The following is a 26,270-nucleotide window of genomic DNA, read 5'->3' as shown; positions in this document are numbered from 1 at the left end:
CAATTTCTCTGGCATAGGAAACTGGTTGTTTCAGGAAGCCCTGACTATCCTATTTGGAATCTTAATAATTTTTGTATGTTTTCAGTTAATCTCCTGTTGTATCCAAAACTGTGCAAGACATGTCACAGACATGTCCCCTCATCAGAGGGCTAATCTGATGATTTTAAATATCACTAATGAACAAAAAGACAAAGAACGGTTAATGCAAGGAACCCAGTAATTGTTGGTCATAGGCGAGGCTTGACCAAAAGGAGGGATTGTGAAAGTAGAAAGAATTATACTGTAGGAGAAAGATGAATTGTACTGTAATAATTGAATAAGTTGAAGGAATTCTGTTTGTCTTTTAAGAGGAAGAAAAAAAGTATGTTAATGTTGATTGTAGGTATGTAGATCAAGGTGCTAGCCAATTTGGGCCTGAGTTTAACAGGAAGAGAAACATTAGGTGTTAGACAGAAAGCAATTCTAGATAATCAGGGAGATATAGCCAGGAGATTGCTGTGTGCTTGATATTGAAATGAAGATACTTAACCACACTAATAATGTGAAGTTTTGCCACACCCTTTGATCTTGTTAACTTGGCCTTTTGACTGTATAAAATCAAGGGGTTTGAACCTTGTATGGTACTCACATTTTCTGAATGCATTTTAGCAAAGCTTTGCTGAAATAAACAGAGCAGTCTGCCAAATCTGTGAGTCCTGTCTGACTTTGACACTTCCCAGGGTGCCCTGGTGGCCACTCCAGCCTCAACCAAGATCACTCCTCTCCTTCCTCCCTCCCCGGAGCCTTTAGGGGTTGACTCTGGCCACAGTGTCTGTGCCAGTTCCAAGCCTGCCAGGCCAGAGCCAGCAGTCACTACCCCTGACCCAGTGGCCCCCAAACATGATCCAGCAAAGACTGGCAGCCAGCCCTCCACCACTCGCCAGGAGCAGTCTGCCAGCTCCCAGGAGCCTGACAGGGGCTGGAGAAGGCGGGCGCCTTCCTGGTCCAGGGTGGAGATCATGGACCTTATTCAGGTTTGGGGGGATTGCCCCCAATGTCCATGATCTCTGCACTAGAGAGAGGAATGCGGCCATCAATGGCAGGATAGCTGCCAGCGTGGCACTAAAGGCCACATGTGAACCCAGGAGCAAGTTTGCATGAAAATCAAGTTGGTCTGGAGAGCCCCCCAACCCTGAGCCTTGACCTTCCCCTCCCCTTTCTTCCCCTTGCTTCCTCCCCCCAAGTTTTCCCCCTTCCCTCTCCCCCCTCTCTTCTCCCCTCTCCCGCCTCCTTTCCCCAGTCTCACCAGAGTTTCATTCTCCCCCCTCTCCCCCGGGGTTTTGTTAAATGAAGATAGTTTGTGTTCATGAAAATACGTGTATTTTATTTGACATCAGGAAGGGGGCTGAGGGAGAGGTAAGTGGAAGGACGTGAGGGAGGAATGAGGCACAAGCCCCCAGTGGGGCAGACCAGAGAGGCTCTGAGGGCTCCTCAGGATGGAAGCTCTCCCGCAGGGCCTCCTGGATACTGACAGCCCCCTGATGGACCTCTCAGATGGCAGCCTGCAGAAGGTTCAGACAGGTCCGCAGCAACGCGTCCACGAAAAGCACCAGAGTGCCCAGGGGCAGCTCTGGCTTCATGTTGCAGAGTGCTGTGATGTCCCGAGTGAAGGCAACCAGAGCACACAGAGACAAAATGGTTTCCTGTCCCTCATGGAGGTAGGCAAGCAAGCAGGGAAACCTGAGAACTGGCTGTCCAGGGGGGTGCCTTTAAGCACAGGCCTCAGGCAGCAGCCACACAAAGTAACTCCTGACCTGATGCCCTGCCGGACCTGGTTCTGTCCGGCCTTAAATGCGATTCACCGTCCACTCAGTGTGGACGCGCTATTTCGAAATAGCAAAACGCTATTTCAAAATGCATTTTGTGTGTAGACGCGCTATTTCGAAATAAGATATTTTGAAATAATGCTGTAGTGTAGACATACTCTGAAAGAAGAAATCAGGCCCCTGAGTAATTGAAACAGATACTTCAAAGAGTTTAATTGGAAACATGTGCACAGTAAATACAAACACTATATTATTTACAGGGGAGGGTTATTTACAGGTGACTGTTTGTGAGACACAGCATGGCCAGCACCTGAGAAATAAACTTACCGAGTCATCAGCATTTGTACAATGCCCCTTAATAAATATAATAACATGGGTTGGGATTAAGCTGCTGGATATGGAATGGAAAACAATGTCCAAAACAGGAAACACCACAAGATTAGGGGAACTCCTATTACCTAATATAGGGAATTATCAGAAAGTGTCAATTCAACAGGAGATCTCCACTGATCCCCTTCCCATATTCAGCCATCACAGGAAGATTCTCTCCCCATTGAGAACCACAGACAATGATATCCCAGACCCCCTCAGCCTTTTACCCTCCTTTGCTAACTGTTGTCTGGTGACTCCTCATAGGCCCAGAACCCAGGAGGGCAAGAGTAAAGTGCTGAGAGAGACTAGAAACCTAACTATTCAGGAAACTTTTGCTATGAGGTGGAGGATCATAGCCTCTAAATTTGGAGGACGAATGATATCTGCTGAGTACCTTCTTTGAAGGGCAGAGTGTTCTGAACTCCCAATAACATCAGAGGGAGTTTGAGGACACTCAGCAACTTATGGGACTGGACAATACAAGCACAGTTAAAGGCCCTGGATATCTAAAGGAAATCACCAAAATCCACAGTTAGATGCAAAATGCCAATTAAAGCCACCCTTAGTGAATTCCCCCGGCATGTGTAATCCCCTAAGTAGTATAAGGGCCCTACCATCAATCAAACGTTAGCCCTGCCCTCTGACCCCGGAAGTCCCGCCCCCTGACCGCCAGAATTCCCTTCTCCCCTGTCACCGGAAGTCCGGCCACTGGATGGTAGTACATCTGGGTCAAGAGGGACAGCTGACCGGGTGTCATGTGACCCCCGTTAGGCCCGTCCCCTGTCACCGGAAGTCCCGCCCTTGGGGGTAATACATCCGGGGTCAAGAGGGGCAGGTGAGCGGAAGTAAGGAGTGTCATGTGACCCCTCTAAGGACTCGCCCCGCCTCCCTCAACCAATCAGGAAGGGTTTTTCCCCTGTAGGACCGCCCCGCGAACCGCTTTGACCAATCGGGGGGGCAGTTCTGGGATCCGATGACTCGCCCAGCAGTGGGTCGTGTGACCCCTCTAAGAACTTGCCCCGCCTCCCTCTACCAATCAGGAGGGGGTTTTTCCCTGTAGGACCGCCCCGCGAACTCCTTTGACTAATTGGGGGGCAGTTTTGGGACCGGATGACCCGCCCAGCAGTGGGTTGTGTGACCCCTCTAAGAACTCGCCCTGCCTCCCTCTACCAATCAGGAGGGTTTTTTCTCTGTAGGACCGCCCCACGAATTGCTTTGACCAATCCGGAGAGTGCAGTTCCGGGACCCGTTGACCAGACCGGAGGCGGGTCGTGTGACCCCTCTAAGAGCTTCCCGTGACACCCTTTGCCAATCAGAGCATAGAACTTCCCCGTAAGTTCTAGCACCACACAAAAAAGGCCATCTTGTTCCAAGAGCGCGTGTTTCAGAGAGCGTGCAAACGCTGAGCGGAAACATGGCTTCTTTCACCAACTTTGTTTTGGTGCCGAGAAGAAAGCGCTACATCAGCGACAGTTCCGAGGAGGAAGGAGAAGTTGAAGGGAGCCCTTTGGCCCAGCCGCTGATGGATACACCAATATCTGACGCCGAAACCCAACCGCTCACGATGCAGCCAGACAAGCTAGATGGCCTGGAGGAAGAAGGTGCCCATGGCTCCCAGGAGTCGGACAAGACGCATGGAAAAGAAGCCAAATAGGTAAATGAAAGATCGAAGTTGGGGCATCATGGGGTTAGGAAACCGGGATTTTGAAAACTTTAAAAAAAAAATGACCAGAGCGTCTTACATTATTTCTTTCTGGCAATCTTTTGACAGCTTGATGATGCCTTTCTAGCTGACCGTCAGACCCGGGACAGCATTGCATCGGACGAGGAAGACGAACCGGGCCCACCTTGTTTTTGCTCAACACTGATACAAAGCATTGACGAGAACGCCAAGGATGATTCTGGTGTATCCAATAGCAGAGGGGGCAAAGGGCCCCTTTTCGCCTCTCCCTTGTCCTCGGAACTGTTGCTGATGTGGCGCTTTCTTCTCATGTGGTGGAAGGCCCTCGTCACCAAAACAAACTCCAAACTCCTGGTGGGGGTGGTGAAGGAGTCCATGTTTCCGCTCAGCGTTTGCACGCTCTCTGAAACACGCGCTCTTGGAACAAGATGGCCTCTTTAGTGTGGCGCTAGAACTTATGGGGAAGTGCTATGCTCTGATTGACAGAGGGTGTCACGGGAAGCTCTTAGAGGGGTCACACGACCAGCTTCCGGTCTGGTCAACGGGTCCCAGAACAGCACCCCCCGAATGGTGAAAGCGATTTGTGGGGTGGTCCTACAGGGAAAAAAACCCTCCTGATTGGTAGAGGGAGGCAGGGTGAGTTCTTAGAGGGGTCACACAACCCACTGCTGGGCGGGTCATCCGGTCCCGGAACTGCCCCCTGATTGGTCAAAGCAGTTCACGAGGCGGTCCTACAGGGAAAAAACCCCTCCTGATTGGTGGAGGGAGGTGGGGCGAGTTCTTAGAGGGGTCACATGACCCACTTCTGGGCGGGTCATCCGGTCCCGGAATTGCCCCTCCATTGGTCAAAGCGGTTCGCGGGGCGATCCTACGGGGAAAGCCCTTCCTGATTGGTAGAGGGAGGCGGGGCAAGTCCTTAGAGGGGTCACATGACACCCCTTACTTCCGGTCACCTGCCCCTCTTGACCCCGGATGTATTACCCCCAAGGGCGGGACTTCCGGTGACAGGGGACGGGCCTAATGGGGGTCACATGACATCCTTTTTAACTTCCGGTCACCTGTCCCTCTCGACCCGGATGTACTACCCTCCAGGGGCGGGACTGCCGGTGACAAGGGAGAAGGGACTTCCGGGGAGTCGGGGGGGTGGGGACTTCCGGATTCAGGGGGCGGGGCTAATGTTTGATTGATGGTAGGGCCCTTATACTACTCCCTTACCCCATGGAGAGCTAGCAGATATAGCGTTCAGTCACTGTAGCTGGCCGCATACCACCCATGTCTCGCTTCCCACCCAAGTATATGAGGTGCAAGCTGGAAACAGAAGCTGGCACAGACAGAGCACATTGTCCTCCAGCAATCCCCAGTGAAGCAATGGATGTGACAAGGTAGCAGGAGCTCTTTGTTCTATTTGTCTGTGCTTCATTCCCCGAGCACTCATCCAGGTCAGATGTCTCTTAGGACCTGAGTTGCCACCAGCTGGACAATGGGACTTGGGTCATTCTGTAGGACCTGGAGAGCTGGAATTACAGAGAATATGACTCACTTTTCATATAGTCACCTATGCCTGCAGTAGCTGGAGATTTAGTACCAGTGAGTACCAAGCTACAGAAGCTCTCTGTACAAACAAAGCTTTAGGTTCCTCCATTGGGATCCTTCCAAGCTCCAAACTGAGATGGAGGAGGGGGGAGAGGGGAGACCCTGACCCTACCAGAAACTCATCCAATTGGAAGGTGCTCCATTGACTCAATAGCTTCTGCTTTTAAGTTATTTTACATCTCCTGACAGAAATAAATCTGATGGTGTGGAGTTTGGGGTAGCAAAAAGTGGCTCCCAGGGAGCCGATGGAGCCCAAAGAGTGGATGACACAGGTTGGGAAGAGGCATTGCCAGGATAGCCAGGAGATGCACTGACTTATATCACACTGGCTGCAGTTTCCTCCAGGTACGTCTACACCGCAAAGTTAATTCAAAATAACAGCTGTTATTTTGAATTAACTTTAATAGCATCTATACATGCAAACCGCTATTTCGAAATTAATTCGAAATAGCAGAGCGCTTAATTCAAATTTGGTAAACCTCATTCTACGAGGAGTAACACCAAATTTGAAATAGCTATTTCAAATTAAGTGCTGTGTAGACAATTAATTCAAAATAGGGGGCCTCCAGCCCTTCCCAGGGAGCCCTGGTGGCCACTCTGGGCACAACCAGGAAAACTTACTCTCCTCTCCCCCTGGCCCCAGAGCCATTAAAGGGATAGACCCTGGCCCGTGCCAGATCCAAGCCTACCAGCCAAGAGCCAGCAGTGGCCACCGGGGCCCCTGAGCCAGTAGCCACAAAACGTGAGCCAGCAAGGCACTGGCAGCCAACCCTCCACTGCTCCTCAGGAGCAGTCTGCCAGCACCCAGGAGCCTGACAGGGGCTGGAGAAGGCGGGTGCCTTCCTGGTCCAGGGTGGAGATCATGGACCTTATTCAGGTTTGGGAGGGATGCCCCAGCATCCATGATCTCCGCACTAGACAGAGGAACACGGCCGTCAATGGCAGGATAGCTGCCAGCCTGGCCACCAAAGGCCACATGCGAACCCAGGAGCAGGTTTGCAGACAATCAAGTTGGTGCGGTGAGACCCCCAACCTTGGGCCCTGATCTTCCCTTCTCCTTTCTTCCCTTTGCTTCTCCCTTCCAACTTCCTCCTCCCAGGTTTCACCCTCCCCTCTCCCACCCACTCTATTCCTCTCTCCCACCTCCTTTTCCCAGTCTCCCCAGAGGTTCACCCTGTTGTTCAATAAACCCAGTTTCTATTTTTGAACATACATGTCTTTTATTTGACATCAGGAAGGGAGGCTAGGGAGGAGTAAGTAGATGGACGTGAGGGAGGAATGGGGCACGAGCCCCCGGTGGGGAGGACCGGGGTGGCTCTGAGGGCTCCTCGGGGTGGACACTCTCCTGCAGGGCCTCCTAGATCCTGACAGCCCCCCGATGGACTCCCCGGACGGTAGCCTGCAGCAAGTGCAGCTGGGCTGATGGCAACAACCCTACGAGACGCACCGGTGTGCCCAGGGGCAGCTCTGGCTCCATGTGGCCGAGTGCTGTGGTGTCCCGAGTGCAGGCACTCAGGGCACTCCAAGACAGGACTGCTTTGCTGTCCCTCATCGGGGTAGACAAGCGAGCGGGGAACCCTGAGAACTGTCTGTTCGGGGTGGGGGTAGGGTCCCGTGAAGCACGGAGCTCAGTTAGCCTGAGGCAGCAGCCCCACACACTATGTCCTAACCTGATGCCCTGCCAGCACTGGTTCCGGCCAGCCTGAACTTCGGTTCAGGGTCCACTCAGTGTGGACGCGCTATTTCAAAATAACAAAATGCTATTTTGAAATAGGTTTTGTGTATAGATGCATAATTCGAATTAGCTTATTTCAAATTAACTATTTCGAATTAAGTTAACTTGAATTAACGCTGTAGTGTAGACGTACCTCTTTCAGAGCAGACTAAAGCTGAATCTGTCCTTTGATGTGTGGCTGATGCACTTCACACCTGTGGTATCAGTTACTGCTTGCTTGTCAGCTAAATTTCTTTATAACTCACTAATGAATGGGATTTCACCTGTATTTGTTACTTACAGGTCAACAGATGTTCCATGTCCAGCCATTTCATATTCTTGGTGTCCGTATGTTCCAGGATGATGCCTAAATAAGCAGTGTAAAATAAACATCAATAAAAAACCTTCTCTTGTTAAGTGCAAGGTGATAACATTGGCCCTTTGGCTTCTATTGTGGGTCTAAGGTGAGTTGTAGGCAAGAAAATACTAGAAAAGTTTAGCGTCCACACTGAAGAGAATAAGAGAAAAAAATTAAGAATGTTTACATAAAACCTCATTTGCTTTAAACAATCTATGTTCCTCTTGCCACTGCTGTCAGTTAGTGGAGATATACTAGGACAGTGTATTAATCTAGTGGTGTGAACAAAGGGCTGGGGCCAGGAATAAGTGCGTACTAAGCAAGGATCTCACATGGATAAATTAATTAGGCCACAATGCTTGCCTGGCTTGCATGGGTGTGCTAAGGAAAGGATGGCACAGGGCCAAAGGGGAGGAATCTAGTGCTTCCTGGGCAAGGCAATCAGGAACCTGCCACAGCAGGCACTGTGTGGCGGTGGCCTGCCTACCTCCCAGTGATGAAGCACCAGTAAGGAACAGTGAACAACACTGAGCTTAGGTCTATAGTTTGAGTCCACACTAACTCTGACTACTAAAAATAGAGTGCAGGTCAGATGACAGAAGCAGTCGGAGGAGCTAGCCACCTTGAGAACAGACTTTTGGGTTTGGATGGGATCATCCTTGGAATAGTTAACCCCTCCTGCTACTCCTGCCACAGCTACTCTATTTTTAGCACACTAGTTTGATCGGAGAATAAACATACCCTACGTGACAGTGTGCCAGCCTCTGCTACTAAATGACTGCGCCATCTCAAAGCATTCAATTGCAAATTACAAATTCCTCCTAACACCACACTGGAGAAGTAGGAGAACATTAACATCTCCATTTATGCATGAGAAGTCACAGCACGGAGAGATTAATAGTAGCTCAGTGCTGCACACAGGGACTTTTTCTGTCTACCTCAAAGGGAATACCAAAAGGGACATGGCACACTTTCTCTCACCAGCTAACTTGGCTGCAGCTGCCCGGATCTCTTCCCAGCTGCTGCGGAAGTATCTGATGGTGGTTTTGTAAAAGTTCTCCAGTAGCTCAGCCTTCTCTTTGGCCTAGAGAAAATCAGGGACACATGAGCTCTCTCTGGCTAGAAATGCCCTTTGACTGCCAACACATGCCTTTACAAACCACAAGTAAACAGTCTGTGTTCCTCTTGCCACTGCTGTCAGTTATTGGACTCACTCAGACTTTTTTTTTTAATTTAAACAAGTAAATAGAAGAAAGGACAGGAGGCTGTGTAGAAGTGGGGAAAGTAGGAATCTAGGGCAGATTTACATTCCTTTCACCCTCAGTCCTGTATCCCACTCTAATAGGGTACGTCTACACTACAACGTTAATTCGAACTAACTTAGTTCGAATTACTTAATTCGAACTAAGCTAATTCAAACTAACGGATCTAGACTAAAAAACTAGTTCGAATTAGCATTTTACTAATTCGAACTAGCATGTCCACATTAAGTGGACCCTGAACCGGGCTTAAGGATGGCCGGAAGCAGTGCCGGCAGGGCATCAGAGGAGGACTTAGAGCGTGGAGATGCTGTCTCAGGCTAGCCGAGGGCTGTGCTTAAAGGGTCCCAACCCCCACCCCGGACAGACAGTTCTCAGGGGTGCCCCGCTTGCAAAGCAGTCTTGGCTTGGAGTGCCCGGAGTACCCACACTGGGCACATCACAGCACTTGGCCATCAGACCGGCTGCACTTGCCGCAGCCTGCCATCTGGGGAGATGGGGCAATTGGGGGGCTGCAGGAGAGCTTCCACCCCAAAAGCCCGCAGAGCCAGCCCAGTCCTCCCCATCGGGGGCGCGTACCCCATTCCTCCCTCAACTCCTTCCCCTTACCCTTCCCTAGCCCCTCTTCTTGATGTACAAAATAAAGGACAATTGTGTTCAAAAATGGAATCTGTCTTTATTGAACAAAACTGGGGGAGACTGGGAAAAGGGGGTGGGAGAGGGGAAGAGAGAGGGTGGCAGAGGGGAGGGCAACTAAAATGATCAGGGGTTGGGAACAGGTCTCATATGAAGAGAGGCTAAAGAGACTGGGACTGTTCAGCTTAGAAAAGAGGAGACGGAGGGGGGACAGGATAGAGGTCTCTAAAACCAGGAGTTGGGTGGAGAGGGTGCATACAGAAAAGTTCTTCATTAGTTCCCATAAAGAAGGACTAGAGGACACCAAAGGAAAGGAATGGGTAACAGGCTTCAAACTAGTAACAGAAAGTTGTTCTTCACAAAGCACAGAGTCAACCTGTGGAACTCCTTGCTGCAGGAGGCTGTGAAGGCTACAACTAGAACAGAGTTTAAAGGGAAGTGAGATCAAGCCATGGAGGTTGGGTCCATGGAGTGGTATTAGCCAGGGGGTAGGAGAGGTGTCCCTGCCCAAAGTTTGTGGAAGGCTGGAGAGGGATGGCACGAGACAAATGGCTTGGTCACTGTCTTCGGTCCATCCCCTCCAGGGTCCCTAGGGTTGGCCGCTGTCGGCAGACAGGCTACGGGATAGATGAACCTTTGGTCTGACCCAGGATGGCCATTGTATGCTCAGGGCTCAGGGTCGTGGGGTCTCAGTGGACCACCTTGATTTTCATGCACTCCTGCTCCTGGGTGGCCAGGCTGGCAGCTCTCCTGCCCTAGCCGGCCACCTTCCTGTGCCTAGTGTGGAGATCGTGGACGAGGTCCACGATGTCCGCACTAGCCCAGGAGGGAGCCCGCCTTTAGCGGTCCCGGGCAAGCTCCCAGGACCCGCCAGCCTGGTCCCGGGAAGAGGGGGAGGGCTGGGGGGCATCGGGTGGGTGGCTCGATCCGCACCAGGTGCAGGGTCTGCTGGCTGGGTGCTGGCAGGCTTGCACCTGGCACGGGCACCGTAGCCATCCCGTGCCCCTTTAAGGGGTCCGGGGCCGGGAGGGGGGCATAGAGTTTCCCTGGTGTTGGCCAGAGTGGCCACCAGGGAAACCTGGGGAGGGCTAGCCTCCCACTAGTTCGCATTAAGAGGCTACACAGCCCTTAATTCGAACTAGTAAATTTGAACTAGGCTTAATCCTCGTGGAATGAGGATTACCTAGTTCGAACTAAGCGCTCCGCTAGTTCGAATTAAATTCAAACTAACGGAGCGCTAGTGTAGCGCCTATGAAAGTTAGTTCGAACTAACGTCCGTTAGTTCAAACTAACTTTGTAGCGTAGACATACCCATAGATACTTACATTGCCCATCACACATTCCCCCTGCTTCTACATCACAAGCCTATGCTGTCAATAATCTCATATAATTCTATAGGTCACTCACAAGGTGTCTGCAGATATCCATCTGGAGCTCCTCAGGGTTCAGCTCGGTTCTGCAACTAAGATGCTCATTAAGTATAGTTTGGAGCCTCTTCAGTCCCAAAAATGGGGCACAGAGATGAAATGTAGCTCTGCACTCCTGAAAAAGAGGGTTGCACCATTGAATTGTTCCATAACACGTATTGTGCTCATTCAAATGGAACTCATGTCCTTGACTGCTCATCTACCCCAAGAATAAAAGGGATTCCCCTGAAGTAATAGACAGAAAATATGCCAGCATGACTTTAATAGGGGGAAAGGGATTCTACTTCTGGAGTATTGCATCCAATTCTGGGCACCCCATTACTTAAAACATGTTGATACATTGGAGAAAGTCCAACGGAGGGCAACAAAAATGATTAGGAGGCTGGAACACATGATTTACAAGGAGAGGCTGAGGGATTTGGGATTATTTAGTCTTCAGAAGAGAAGAGTGAGGGGAGCTTTGATAGAAGGCTTTAACTACCTGAAGGGGGATTTCAAAGAGGATGGAGAGAGGCTGTTCTCAGTGGTACTAGATGACTGAATGAGGAGCAATGGTCTCAAGTTACAGTGGGGGAGGTATAGGTTGGATATTCGGAAAAACTATTTTACTAGGAAGGTGGTGAAGCACTGGAATGGGTTACCTAGGGAGGCAACGGAACCTCTAAATCTAGAGTTTTCAAGTCCTAGCTTGACAAAGCCCTGGCTGGGATTGTTTAGTTGTGGCTGGTCCTGTTTTGGGCAGGAGGTTGGACTCAGTGACCTCCTGAGGTCTCCTCCAAACCTATGGTTCTATGATTTTATAATACTGAAAACTGGAGATAGCAGCAATGTTTTTTCAGAACAGATGTAGCTATGAAAGCTGCTTCACTAGGCATAGCTGTGATCTTTCCTCTGTTGTGGGGAGGCAGGAACGTGGGGTGCAGAGATAGGCAGGAATGAACTCTTGGGATCAGACCCATGACCTATCCTGAACTCCAGTGAGACAACCCTGGCTGCTAAGGACCAGCCTGTCTGGGATTGACTCAAAAGGAGGGCAATGAACTGAGGGAAGAATTTAGGTCTCCACTGCAGGAAGGAATAGCAGAGCTCCCCTGGCAACAGGAGGAAGATTCTTTTTGCTTAGTATTTAAGTCACTGTCATTCTTACCATTGAAACTTCAGGGCTTGGATCTTGCAGGTGCAGCAGAAGCGAGACCCAGCTCTGTCTAACCTGCTTGGCAAAATAGTCCTTCCATTTTCTCTTTGCAGAGCTGGCCAGGATACCAAACAGGACAAAGGCCAATGCACGAAGAGTGTTGTCCTTCTATAGCCAAGAAAGCCACACAGGTTGGTAACGAAGAGATAACCACATCATGTATCTAGCACAGCTGTCTCTTCTACATTAGAGTAGAGTGATTCCAACTACAGAAGTTTAGAAGAACTGGAATTAATCACGTTTGGGCCAAATGTGTTGATTCTTCAAAATACTTAGAAGACAGTTCAATTTTGACAAAATTCTTCCAGAAGCCAAGTAGGGGTACTTGGTCAGCTTCTTGGTGACCCATCTAGCAGGCTAACTGAGATCTTGGGCTTCCTGGCCCTCACCTTCAGAACAGCCTGTCTGGCAGGCTGACAAGGAGCCAGGAAATGTGCACCCTGGCACCTCTAATTCCCAGTGTTTCCAGGTTCCCTGTCTCCAGCATAGTCTGCCAGTAGACTGCCCTCAGGCAAGGCTCCCAGTAGAGCTGGGTTGAGAATAGTATTACTGTTTCACAAAGAGATTTGAAATTTGGGCTGGGGGGTGTGTCCCCCAAATAGGAACAAAACCAAAATTTGAAATCTCAAACTTCTCTGCAAAATGGAATAATTTCAACCAGGTGACATAAAAATCGTATGGAGCAGGCCCAAAACAGTCTATTACACCCTGTATGCCCATTTTCCTTGTTATGCAGCTACCTAATCTAGTATTCATACTTCCTTTGCCATTCTCATTGGAAATAAAGATGAACAGAAGGGTGAGACTGAAGGAGCAGGGATGGCATCCTCATTTTCTTAATTCTCTGCTCCGCCATAAAACACATCTCTTCCCTAAGGCCTAAAATCACTTCATTCTGACATGAACAATGCCCAGTGAGGACACATCATGCATTGTAAATGGAGCCTCATCAATGTCAGCTGAACTGGGGTTGAAGGCTTCTGTTCACGTACATTATCGAAGTACTTCCGGATCTCTATGGTGAGGTCTCTGAAGGAAGAACCTATGTCCTTCCCTTTCAGCTCCTTCAGGACTTTGGCCAGTGCCTTCATGCATTCGACAATGATTTCAAAACTGAAAGTCTCTTCTAAAGTCCTGATCAGTGTCTCCAGAAGAAACTTCTTGTACTTTTTCACCTGTTCAGACATATGACATTAAAAAACACTTTCCACTAACCACATTTCTAATATGTTTTTTTAGCAATTATGAAGCAGTGGGAATTTCATCTGCCCCCTAGTGACCTATAGCTATATTTTACATCAGGTACTAGCTACAATAAGCCAAACTCTGTGCCATATTACACCTATGTAATCCTATTAGATTTCTAATTACTTAGATTTGAAGGCCAAAAGGGACCATTGTGACCTCCTTCACAACACAGAACCTCCCCAAAATAATGTCTGTTTGACTAGAGCACCTCTTTTAGAAAAACAGCCCATCTTGTTTTTAAAGTTGCTACTGATAGAGAACCCACCACAACCCTTGGTAAATGGTTCCAATGATTAAAATTACCGTTAAAATGTATGCCTTACTAGCAGTCTGAATTAGTTTAGCTTCATTCCTCCCCCCCCCCCCCCATTGAATCTAAAGGCACATTTTCTAGCCCTTTGAAAATTCTTGTGACTCTTCTCCAATTTATCAGCATCCTTCTTGAATTGCAGGCATGATCCTGACATAGTATTCTAACAGTTCTCACACCAGTGCCATAAGCAGAGGTAAAATAACTTCTTTATTCTTATTCAGAATCCCTCTGTCTATGCCTCCGAGGATCACCTCAGCTCTTTTGGTCACAGCTTTGTACTGGGCGCTTACGTTCAGCTGATTATCTATCATGATTTGAGTTTTTTAGTGTCTCTGTTTCCTGGAATAGAATCTCTCTCATCTTGGAAGTATGGCCTACACTCTTCATTCCTAGGAGTATACATTTACATATGATCATATTAAGTACATATTGTTTCCTTATGCCCAGCTTACCAAGGGAACCAACCTGCTGTGTATTGACTGCAAAGAGGTTCCAGGGGTATGAGAGAGCAGAAGTTGGCCTAGTGCATTGTGCATGGCCTCTGTAAATCCTGAGCAATTGTTTCCTTTAGTTTCTCTAGTTATGCTGCATTGTATTCAGTATTCTATCTTACCTTCTCAGGTGCCCCATAGACTACATTTCCCAGGCCTCTTACAGCCATTCGACGGACAATCCAGTTATTGTCCTCTAACCTTTCTTCTAAGATGTGTAAGACAGACTTAATCAACCTCTTCTCCCTGAGTATGGGATCAGTCATTAGCTGAAAGAAAATCAACATGTCCATTAGCTCTAATATGTTCATTAAGATAGCGAATATAATTTGAGGAGACACGTAATACACTGTAATTTATTATTCTATACGAATGAGTACTGTGTTAAAAACATGGATTTTTCCTTTTAGGCACTATAATGGGTGATTGCTCATCCCTTGAGAGCCTCTCAGTGACTGCATTTGATACCACAGTCCTTTTCTCGCCCAGGTGCATCCTGCCAGTCGATCTTAGTGAGTCTTCCATGGCTCAGCCCTCTGGCCAAGTCCCAAAGTCCAAACAAATGCCTTTTAGGTCCTGTTGCCCTCACTAGGGTCTTCAGCCCCAACTCTGGACCCTTTATATTCTGTTCTTTGTTCAACCTCTCCATAAGCCCTGTCCCCTTGGGTGTGTCTAGACTACATGCCTCCTTCGACGGAGGCATGTAGATTAGCCAGATCGGAAGAGGGAAATGAAGCCGCGATTAAAATAATCGCGGCTTCATTTAAATTTAAATGGCTGCCCCGATCTGCCGATCAGCTGTTTGTCGGCAGATCGGGGGAGTCTGGACGCGATGCCCCGACAAAGAAGCCTTTCTTCATCGACACAGGTAAGCCTCGTGAAACCAGGCTTACCTGTGTCGATGAAGAAAGGCTTCTTTGTCGGGGCATCGCGTCCAGACTCCCCCGATCTGCCGACAAACAGCTGATCGGCAGATCGGGGCAGCCATTTAAATTTAAATGAAGCCGCGATTATTTTAATCGCAGCTTCATTTCCCTCTTCCGATGTGGCTAATCTACATGCCTCTGTCGAAGGAGGCATGTAGTCTAGACACACCCCTTCATCGGGTTTATGCCACTGGGGAACCTGGGCCTGCCCACTACTCTTGGTTCCAACCTAGAAATAGCAGCGAGTCATTGCTTCATTTCAGTTTATTGCTACTTTTTCCTTGGGTTCTTCCTATGGGGCCACTTTCAGTTTCTCCCTCAAATTATATGTTTAAGGCTCGTAAGGACTCTCTCTCTGCAAATTCAGCTTCAGAAAATGCTGCCTGAAATAAACCCCTGTGAATTGGTTTGGCCAGAGAATAGCATCCTTTCTTGGCCCTCCACTTCCTGAAAGAAACTGACCTAATAAAGCCCTGTAGCTCCATATATCTGAGCCAGCTGGGCTCTGATTGGCAGCTTTCATGAGGCCTCTCTAGGCAGACCTTGAAAACCCACGTTTGTGACTCCTTTCCTAGGTGGGGTGTAGAAAGATTTTGGGGCACAAACAGATTCCTAGAACCACCAGATGAGCCTCTAAAATAGCGACTTAGCGTAAATGTGAAATATGACACAGACGTTATAGCAAGGCTGTGGAGAGGGAGGATGCTCCAGTAGTTAGCAGCCTAGGACTTAGGAGGTTCCAGTTCAATTTCCTGCACCCTCAAAGACTTCCTAGATGATGTTGGGCAAGTCACTTAGGCCTTCTGTGCATCAGTTTCCTGTTTGCAAAATGGGACTAATAGTGTTTCCCTGCCTCACAGGGGTATTGTAGGGATACATACTTTTAAAGAGTTTTGAGGCACTCAGATACTACATTATCATTTTGAAGTACTCAGATAATACAAGTTTCTAAAAGGATGTTTTAAGGAAGATGGAGAAAAATTGTTCTCCTTGGCCTCTAAGGATAGGATAAGAAGCAATGAGCTTAAATTACATCAAGGGAGGTTTAGGTTGGACAGCAGGAAAAACGTCCTGCCTGTCAGGGTGGTTAAACCCTGCAATAAATTGCCTCAGGAGGTTGTGGAATCTGCATCACTAGAAATATTTAAGAGCAGGTTAGACAAACACCTGTCAGGGATGATCTAGACTGTGCTTGGTCCTGCCGTGATGGCTGGGGATGGGACTCGAAGACCTCTCAAGATCCCTTCCAGTTCGAATGTTCTATGAATCTATTATTCTACATTAATGAGAATCTAAGATAGATGTTAATGTATTTGTATGTTGCTTATTTTATAGTATTAGGACACTAGATTCATTTAGAAGATTTGCTGAGCTAGACCAAAATCAGGAGCTGTTGGTTAGTATTAGCCCTAGGAATTGTCAGAAAAGGTCTAGTAACTCAAATTCTATGGCTACATCTACATTGGCATGATTTTGCGCAAAAGCAGCTGCCTGTCTACACTGGCGGGGAGTTCTTGCGCAAGAACACTGACATTCTAATGTCTAAAATCAGTGCTTCTTGCGCAAAAACTATGATGCTCCCGCTCAGGAAAAAGCCCTCCTGTGCAACTGTTCTTGCGCAAGAGGCCAGTGTAGACAGGCCACATTAATTTCTTGTGCAAGAAAGCCCAATGGCTTTCTTGCGCAAGAGAGCGTCTACACTGGCACGGATGATTTTGCACAAAAGCGCCTCTTAGCGCAACAGCACATGCCAGTGTAGACGCTCTCTTGCGCAAATATTCTAACGCAAAAACTCTCGCGTTAAAAGTATGGGTATGTCTACACTACAAAGTTAATTCGAACTAACAGCCGTTAGTTCGAATTAACTTTAATAGCGGCTATACATACAAACTGCTAGTTCGAATTTAAATCGAACTAGCGGAGCGCTTAATTTGAACTAGGTAAACCTCATTCTACGAGGAGTAACGCCTCGTTCGAATTAAGTAGTTCAAATTAAGGGCTGTGTAGCCACTTAATTCGAACTAGTTGGAGGCTAACCCTAATCAGGTTGCCCTGATGGCCACTCTGGGCCAAACCAGGGAAACTTTTCTGCCCCTCTCCCAGCCCCAGAGCCCTTAAAGGGGCACGGTTTGGCTACAGTGCCTGTGCCAGTGGCAAGCCTGCCAGCACCCAGCCAGCAGACCCTGCACCTGGCATGGCATGAGCCAGCCACCCGCTGCCACCCAGCCCTCCGCCTCTTCCCAGGACCAGGTTGGCGGCTCCTAGGAGCCTGCCCAGGGCCACAAGAGGCAGGTGCCCGCGTGGTCTAGTGCGGAGATCGTGGACATTATCGAGGTTTGGGGGGGGAGGCCTCCAGCGTCCACGACCTCCACACTAGGCACAGGAATGCAGCCGTCTAGGGCAGGATAGCTGCCAGCCTGGACACCAAAGGCCACATCCAAATCCAGGAGCAGGTTTGCATGAAAATCAAGTTGTTCCAGTGAGACCCCCGACCCTGAGCCCTGCGCTTAGAACATAAGAACATAAGAATGGCCGTACTGGGTCAGACCAAAGGTCCATCTAGTCCAGTAGCCTGTCTGCCGACAGCGGCCAACACCAGGTACCCCAGAGGGGATGGACCGAAGACAATGACCAAGCGATTTGTCTCGTGCCATCCATCTTCAGCCTTCCACAAACAGAGGCCAGGGACACCATTCCTACCCCCTGGCTAATAGCACTCCACGGACCCAACCTCCATGAATTTATCTAACTTCTCTTTAAACTCTGTTATAGTTCTAGGCTTCACATCCTCCAGTGGCAAGGAGTTCCACAGGTTGACTATAAGAAGAACTTTGTGTGAAGAAGAACTTTCTTTTATTAGTTTTAAACCTGATGTCCATTCATTTCATTTGGTGTCCTCTAGTCCTTATATTATGGGAACTAATGAAGAACTTTTCTTTATGCACCCTCTCCACACCACTCATGATTTTATAGACCTCTATCATATCCCCCCTCAGTCTCCTCTTTTCTAAGCTGAAAAGTCCCAGTCTCTTTAGCCTCTCTTCATATGGGACCTGTTCCAAACCCCTAATCATTGTACTTGCCCTTTTCTGAACCCTTTCCAAGGCCATATCTTTTTTGAGGTGAGAAGACCACATCTGTACACAGTTCTGAAGATATGGCGTACCATAGTTTTATACTTCCCCTCCTCCTTCTTCCCCTGGCTTCCCCCTTCCAGCTCCCTCCTCCCAGGTTTCCACCTCCCCTCTCCCACCCTCTTTCTTCCCCTCTCCCACCTCCTTTTCCCAGTCCCCCAGAGGTTAACTCACCCCCCCCCCACCCCCAGTTTTGTTAAATAAAGAGAGTTTCTATTTTTGAACACGTGTCCTTTATTTTTTACATCAGGAAGAGGGGGCTCGGGAAGGGTAAGTGGAAGGAGGTGAGGGAGGAATGGGGCACGAGCCCCCGATGGGGAGGACTGGGGTGGCTCTGCGGGCTCCTCGGGGTGGAAGCTTTCCTGTAGGGCCTCCTGGATCCTGACAGCCCCCTGATTGACCTCCCCCAGATGGCAGCCTGCGGCAAGTGCAGCCGGGCTGATGGTCGAGTGCTGTAATGTGCCGAGTGTGGGCATTCAGGGCACTCCAAGACAGGACTGCTTTGCTGTCCCCATCGAGTTAGACAAGCAAGCGGGGAATCCTGAGAACTGTCTGTCCGGGGTGGGGGTCGGGTCCTTTTAAGCACAGCCCTCGGCTAGCCTGAGGAAGCAGCTCCACACCTTAAGTCCTAACCTGATGCCCTGACGGCACTGGTTCTGGCCAGCCTTGACTTCGGTTCAGGGTCCACTCAATGTGGACATGCTATTTCGAATTAGCAAAATGCTAATTCGAATTAGTTTTTAGGTCTAGATGCACTCATTTGAATTAGCTTATTTCGAATTAACTAATTCGAATTAAGTTAAATTGAATTAGTGCTGTAGGTTAGACATACCTTATTTGCGCAAAATCTTGCCAATGTAGACGTAGCCTATCTATATCTTTCTCACTCTCTCTTAACCAGCAACTAGAATAGGCAGCTAGGCCAGGCTAGTATAGACCCCAAAAATAACAAAGAGAAAATGATTAAGAAAGGTGTAATGAAGTTCCTTGTGAGATTTCCTTACAAAGGACACATTCTACTATCTAAAATGAATTCCTATGAAGTGAACTGTACAACTCCTCAGAGAAAGGTAAACAACAGATAACAGCCTAATGGTGGAACTGCTCATACCTGAGCAAAGAAAGCTGTGCTGGTGACTCGCTGATTTTCTGATGGGGAATTTACCCAGGGGAGGAGGCTCTGTATGATCTCCACTGTTATTAGTCCAGATCTTTGCAGAACACTGGAAGACAAAAGGAACCACTTATGGGGCAGACTGTGCACTTCAAAAGCTTAGCTGCTATGACCATACAACTCTAAAACCTACGCATGGAAGCTCTGTGTTTCTCACCCAGGACACCCCGCACAAAGCTATACCTGAAAGTTCCCTGTCAGTCACTCTATTTGTTGCCGATCCCTGAGGATGAAATGCTGTCTCCTAGATCTCTTACCTCACCAGCAAACACACCCCCTCGTGGTGAGTCTGCGGATTTTCAAGAAGCATCCAAGTTCTCTGCTTCCAGAGTGTTCTTATCAGCTTCTCATTCACAGCCTTGAGAAGCACAGCCTCTAATGCTTCAATAGAAAGCCTGGGGGAAAAGAGGCACAGAACTGTAGTAACCAATAGAAAGGCACAGCCTAAGCAGTCAGGAAACCCCAGTTACTTGTCAGGGCTGTTGTTCATTGACAGTTCATCCATTGACAGTGTCCTGGGGACCACTGTTTTTGGAAGGACTTAATTCCAGGAGGTATTTCAGTCTCATACATCTCATATTACTAGTGTTGCTATGGACAACATTTTGCAGTCACTTTCTCCTATCTGCAAGGCGTATGGGCACTAGCACAGTACAGTAATATGGAAAAAATTCACAATCAGACCCCAAAAGCTGGGACACAGAGAGATTAGTGATCACTAATGGATATTTTGGGGCCCTATGTCCAGCGAGATGTGACAGGGTGCTGAGAGCTTGTACTTGGGGTCAGCACTCTGGTAACTACTAGTACTAATTAGCTTCCCCAGAGAAAGCCTAATTGGATAGAAATGTACCTGATTGCCTGGCTAGAGTGGGGCTATAGAATCAACAAACCTATTATCCCATTAATAAGGAATCTGCCTAAAGGGACACACAGAGGAGTGTTTGAGGGAAACAGAGAGCAAAAGAGACAAATGCTAGGAGAGCCTTTCAAAGGGAGTTCTCTGAATGGAAACACTTTCCCTCCATCTGGAGGAGGGACTAGAAAGCTGAGATATAATGTAACGGTGCTATGCATGGACAGGCGGATTAAAACACTGCACATAGTCTACACATCGGTATGTACAGACAAGAAAGTCTCAACACGGGCAACGACTCCTCCGAAGTTTGGAGAGTTTTATGACAGGAAATGGAAACCAGCCACAGAAGGTAGCGTTCTGCAAAGTGGGGCCTGAAAATAACCCTGATGTAGTTTTGGCTACCCTTAAAAGAGCAGCAGGTGGACCTGTGAGACACAGAGCAATGTGTGCCCTTCAACTGACACCACACAGCAGTGCGGATGGGAGGAGCTGCTGGTGCAGGACACTGGTTCCCAGGCATGACAGGGCCATGCGCCTCTCTGTTGGTCACAATGGCTCTTGGGAGCAGAGCCCTGTGGATGTGTAGAACCCAATGTCTATCTGCAGATCTCCGTGTCCAGGGGTAGATGTTTGTATTCGCGCAGGGCTCTAACCATTTTTTGCCTGTATTCTAACTCATTATCACTGACATCTCTGTTCTTTGATAATATACCAGTTCTTGTTTTCCCTATAAATACATCTAAGTGTTGTATGTTTTCCAGAGCTGAGTTCTAAAGTATAAGTGTAAGCAGGGGCTGAACTACTGCTTGCAATCAGCCAGCGAAAAGGAGAGACTACACCACATTTTGGGGGTGGGCATGCTCACTCAAATTGTTTAGCCCTGTAAGATAATTAACTGTTGATATGTAAATACAGGCCTGTCTGATAATTAACTGCTTCATGCTGGGATGGGGAAGGAATCTGGGGTGTGGTTATATAAATCCAATTCAGCCAGGGCTCATGGAGGACTGGTTGTCAGAATGGAATGTGATGTATTGTAACTAATTTGGCTGTTGTGGGGTCACAAACCATGCTACCCCTAAATGTAGGAACTGTAAAATATGACACCAGTGCTTGCAGGAGAGACACCATCATTGTAAGGGGTCTCAGATAAACAAGCCTCCCCCTTCCAGAGCTGAGTGAACTGAGTTGGGGACAAAGGGCTTGAGCCAGCCTGCTTCATGCCTGCCAGGTGTCAGCTGTAAGGCTGGTTCAACCTGTCTCTCTCCTCCTCCCCCCCCCCCCCCCGCCTTCTAAGGGTAGACCTAAAGCAGACTCCATTAGGAGTCTTTTTGTTATTCCAGTGGAAGCTGGAATCTTTTTGCCAGCCTAGGTGGTAGCTAAAGAGTTGAAATCACTAAGAGCTGAAGTCACTGGTTTGGCCTGGAGCCAGACCCATTGCGGCCAGCAGAGGGGCTGGTGGGAGAGACCAGAGGGTGGCCAGCAGGGCAGCTGGAGAGGAGCAGTGGCAGGCAGCCAGCAGAGCGGCTGGTGGAGCAGCAGACCACAAGAGCAGCACGAAGGTGGCATGGCCTCAGGCTCAATGGGTGGAGTCATCAGGGTGATGTGTCTGGGACTGTACTGACAGAGCTGTAAGTGGGGCGTTTGAAGTGGGGTATGGAGAAAGTTTGGGTAGGTGAATGGGACCCTTACATTGTTGGACTAGTGAGCCTGAGGGGCAAAGGACATTGCTCAATCCATTTGAGCTGGGATGGTTACTCGTGGGTTGGTTATGAACTCTGGCTGTGGTATTTTCCCAAGCTAATGCCATGTGACCTCTCTCTCTCTCTCTTTCATTAAAAGTTTCTTTTCTACACTCAGACTCTGTGCTTGCAAGTGGGGAAGCATTGCCTCTCAGAGGCGTCCAGAGGTGTGTGAATTTCCCAAGCTACTGAGTGGGGGCTCAAGACTGTTGTGTGTGAGATGGATGAAAAGGGAGTGTGTTTGTGTGTGTGTGGGGGGGGGGGGTTATTTGTTGTGTGCTGAGCTTGTGTTTCTCTGTTTGTCTGTTTGTTTGTTTGTTTGTTTGTTTGTTTGTTTGTTTGAAGGAGCTTCTAAAAGGTTTGAAATCTAGAAGCCTATGTTAATTGGCTGAGCCTCAGTCGGGGGAGGGGCTACCAGAGCTATATAAGCCTGTGAGTCCGCGAACAGGGAGCTTGGAGAGGGACTTTGGAGTGGGAGTTTAGAGGGCACTAGTGACTTCTGATCTTCTTTAAACCTAACTTTTATAATAATCTATATTCCAGAGATTTAATAAGCCCAGTTTTTACTTAAATTTATTCATAAAAAAATGGAGACAGAAGCCCAGCAGCGGAGTGGGGGCTATCCTGTTTATTACGTCGAGTGTAACATGTATGATTACCTGCCCTGTGGGCGAGTGGCGTATGTGTGCACCTGTTGCAAGGAGCTCCTGGCCCTCAGAGACCGAGTTCGGGCTTTGGAGGCCAGGGTGGCTGAACTGGAGGAGCTAACAGAGGTAGAGAGCTATGTTGATGAGACTTTCCAGGACACTGTAGTACTGTCCCACCTCCAGTCTGAGAGTCCCAGTGCTCTTAAGGAGGATGAAAGTCTCAAGGGAACAGAGAATTCAATGGGAGCAGAGGGAAACCATCCCGTAGTTGGGACCCTCCTTCCCGAGGATGTTGCGGTATCCTCTCGCACCAACGATACCTCTGAGGGGGAGGGAATGCCAGATGTTAGGAAGAGGCAGGTGTTAGTAGTGGGTGATTCGATCGTTAGAAACATAGATAGTTGGGTTTGTGATGACCAGGAGAACTGTATGGTCACTTGACTGCCTGGTGCAAAGGTTGCAGATCTCTCGAGGTATCTAGATAGACTTATGTCTAGTGCTGGGGAGGAGCCGGTGGTCGTGGTACATGTAGGTATCAATGACATAGGGAAGGGTAGGAGAGATGTCCTGGAGGCCAAATTTAGGTTGCTAGGAAAGAGACTGAAATCCAGGACCTCTATGGTGGCATTCTTGGAAATGCTTCCAGTTCCACGCGCAGTACCAGGTAGGCAGGCAAAGCTTCAGAGTCTCAATGCATGGATGAGACGATGGTGTAGGGAAGAGGGGTTTGGATTTATCAGGAACTGGGGACACTTTTGGGAGAGGGGGAGCCTATACAGGAAGGATGGGCTCCACCTAAACCAGGGTGGAACCAGACTACTGGCACTAAACATTAAAAGGCCGTAGAGCAGTTTTTAAACTAAGAGATGGGGGAACGCTGATTGGTGCGGAGATGCACGTACATCGCAGGGAGACTTCTCTTAGAGGAGAATCCGTTGATAGAGATTCTCTAAGCTGTAGTCAGAAAGAGAGGACAAAGAGACTGAGGCCTGAGGAGGCCTAGATAGTAGTGTTTGTGTTGCCAGAGCTTGGTGGTTTCAGGGAACTGACCTATAGCAAGCACAAACAAGACTTTCTCATATTAAAAGCAGGTGATGGTAAGGTGCCTCATAACCCTGAGAACTCCTGGGGAGTGTCACACAAATAGACTGGGATTCTCTTTGTTTTGCTCCCTTTCTTCTAATTACCTGCAAGGGTTGCCCTCACATAGTTGTTGTCCTTTTCTGAATAACCTCCTTCGGCTGCTCATCCTGGGCAAAGGCATCTTTTGTCTTAGGGTTTGGCTGATCTGCTGCAGGAGAACAGTAAACAACTCCGGGAACAGCTCCTGCACAGTTTTGCTCAGCTGCAATGCTGACACCACTTCAAAGATGGCACATGTTGCCTGAAAGGAGAGCATGGTAAAAGAAGAGGTCTCTTCCTAACACTATCACACTCTCTCCCCTTCTGATACCTGCTGGACTAAATTCTCACTCCTGTCACTAACTTGATGAATGACCGAGAGCAATTCACTCCATGTGTGCCTTAGCGTCCCATATCTGTAAAAATGTGTACGACCTATCAAGGCATGTTGTGAGTTGTACAAAACATGTGCAAAGCACTGTAAGAAATCTGATTCAAAGACTTTCTAATTGCCAGATAGTATTAAGTGAATCAGCCACATACTCTAAATCTGCCATCTGTTGTTCCACAGAAAGCACAGCTGGAATCCAGGAAACAGTACTTCAGAAAAGAAGTGCCCATATGACAATATTATACCACTCATCTAGCTTTCCATCAGCATGTTTGTCACAAGGCAGAGAAATACATGTCTGTCGTCTAACTTACTGTGAGAGGTTCAGCAGCTGCTAAATGCAGGTCAGTTTTTGTCTCTGAGGTCATCCTTCCTTCTTGGCTTGTTGGAGTCTTTATTTTTTCTATTAGGACCTTCAGGACTTGAGGGGCGAGCAAGGGATCTGTCCCCAGAGATCTCCACAGCTCAGTGGTGTCACTGCAATTTAACATAAGTTATATGTGACCCCTGGAGACTTTTGTGGCTCTGACTATATGCATCATATTCAAGTAAAGAACAAATTTTCTCCTTGACTATGATCAGGGCTCACCAACCGCGCTGTCCGGCGAACTGTGCATGCACAGATCGTTCTGCGCATGCACAGGTCGCCCGAACCCGGCTCTTCCAGGTTACAATCTACACGCCATGGGTGAGTAGATTGTATTATTTGTCAAGCCCTGCCTATGATGAGCAAGTTCAGAGTGCTGTCCTCCTTATATGGTCCTCATGTTTTACATATTGAGTTTCTAGTTACAGAACTAAGTTAAGTTACATTTCAGGTTACATTTCTACAGTGCATGACTATTTTGGGATCCTGGAGGTATCCCGAAATAGCTACCCCACATTTACACAAGCAGCCCGTTATTTTGAAATATTTTTCAAAATAATGGGCACACTATTTTGCCATCCCAAGAAACTTTGTTGCATGAGGGATAAGGGATGGCTTGAAATAGCGCATTATTTCGACATTTGGTGCTGTGTAGAAGCGCCACATTTCAAAATAGGCTATGCAAAATATGATACGCAATTTGCGGAGTGCAAATTGTGCATCTTATTTCAAGTTTAGGGTGCTGTATAGACACAACCCTAGTCTTACTGCACCATAATCATTAATGCTAGACTTCAGAAGGAAAGGACACAGAGCTCTAATCACAGTTCCTGTTTTCCTACTTCTCAGTAGATATGGAATCATGAGCATATGATGCCCAAAGATCTGGGGCCTGGGAGACAAGTTGAAGAAAGAAAAATGATCTTCCTACTAACTGGATGTACAACTACGAGAACAAATATTTGTGGCTAGCCCATGACCTCTTCACAAATGGCATTCCCTGGCCTCTATTTGCCAGAATGGGCATGTTCTGTTCACTCCCTATGGGGCACCTGGCATTGGCCACTGTCTGAAGACAGGATCCTGGGCTAGATGGACATTTGGTCTGACCCACTACAGCCGTTCTTATGTTCTTAGATTCCAGCACTGATGACTGATAATTCAGCTAGGGATGTTTGAATGAAATGATAGATATGCTTACCGCCCTGTCTTTAAGTACCAAGAATGACAACTCCATTCCAGCAGCCATACCCTTGCTGATACCAAAAGCCTGGTACCCTATCCTTGCTAATCAGCCAGGAATTTGGATTTGAAGCTTTCATGCTACCAGAAAACGAACAGTCACTGGCAATTTCCAGGGTGATGTTAGTTCAGGGGTCTGGAGAAGCAAAAATCCACTCCAGTGATGCCAGTAAAGGGAAGTCTTTAGGATGCCAAAGCAACTATTAATTAATGGAAACAGAATGACACTTAATTTCTCCCTGCACCCACCTTGACATGGTCTTGGACCTTTCTGCAGAAAGACCCAAGCTATTAACCTTTAGGAATTATCTCAAACTGTCTGTGGCTTAAATGAAGCCTTACATCTTCCAGTGAAGCCGTGGGATCCATGGTTACCAAAATGAACACTGTAAGGAGCAGTATATACCTGTCCATCGGCAGACGTTTGATGAGGAGGCTGAAGATCACTGCCTCTAGGTGATGGTGAGCTAGAATGGACACTGACTCCACCAGGAACTGCCTCAAGCTACCCTGCTTGATGGTAGGCATATGAAGATATATTCTACTCAGGATATCTGGCACCTGGACAGAATAA

The 26,270-nt window shown here is 48.1% G+C and overlaps 1 protein-coding gene and 1 long non-coding RNA gene across 2 annotated transcripts; both read right to left on the bottom strand.

Annotated features, from left to right (window-relative positions):
• Positions 1-4,574: 4,574 nt before the first annotated feature.
• LOC142819877 (protein maestro-like) lies at positions 4,575-19,708 on the bottom strand. The gene is made up of 9 exons (XM_075908523.1): positions 19,584-19,708; positions 19,264-19,375; positions 14,215-14,361; positions 13,033-13,215; positions 11,993-12,148; positions 10,826-10,960; positions 8,505-8,607; positions 7,467-7,532; positions 4,575-5,372 (listed from the first exon to the last, which is right to left on the bottom strand). Exons 1-9 carry the CDS (start codon positions 19,634-19,636, stop codon positions 5,299-5,301), a joined length of 1,029 nt encoding a protein of 342 aa, XP_075764638.1. The 5' UTR covers positions 19,637-19,708; the 3' UTR covers positions 4,575-5,298.
• Positions 19,709-23,769: 4,061 nt separating this feature from the next.
• Positions 23,770-26,249, bottom strand: LOC142819966 (uncharacterized). Its single transcript, XR_012897661.1, has 3 exons — positions 26,103-26,249; positions 24,402-24,564; positions 23,770-23,958 (listed from the first exon to the last, which is right to left on the bottom strand). It is a non-coding gene; the product is annotated as an uncharacterized LOC142819966 (long non-coding RNA).
• Positions 26,250-26,270: the final 21 nt, after the last annotated feature.

This window comes from Pelodiscus sinensis, chromosome 25 (genome assembly GCF_049634645.1).
Source record: "Pelodiscus sinensis isolate JC-2024 chromosome 25, ASM4963464v1, whole genome shotgun sequence".
NCBI lineage: Eukaryota > Metazoa > Chordata > Testudines > Trionychidae > Pelodiscus > Pelodiscus sinensis.
This window is presented reverse-complemented; position numbering and strand designations above follow the sequence as displayed.

Bases quoted from the DNA above. Each gene is read 5' to 3' on its own strand.
- LOC142819877 (XM_075908523.1), bottom strand. From the start codon at position 19,636: ATGCTTCTTGAAAATCCGCAGACTCACCACGAGGGGGTGTGTTTGCTG. The intron at 10,961-11,992 runs GTAAGAATGACA...CCTCTTTTTCAG, and splicing joins CAAGCCCTGAAGTTTCAATG to GAGTGCAGAGCTACATTTCA. The intron at 7,533-8,504 runs GTGAGAGAAAGT...CTGCTTATTTAG, and splicing joins AGCTGCAGCCAAGTTAGCTG to GCATCATCCTGGAACATACG.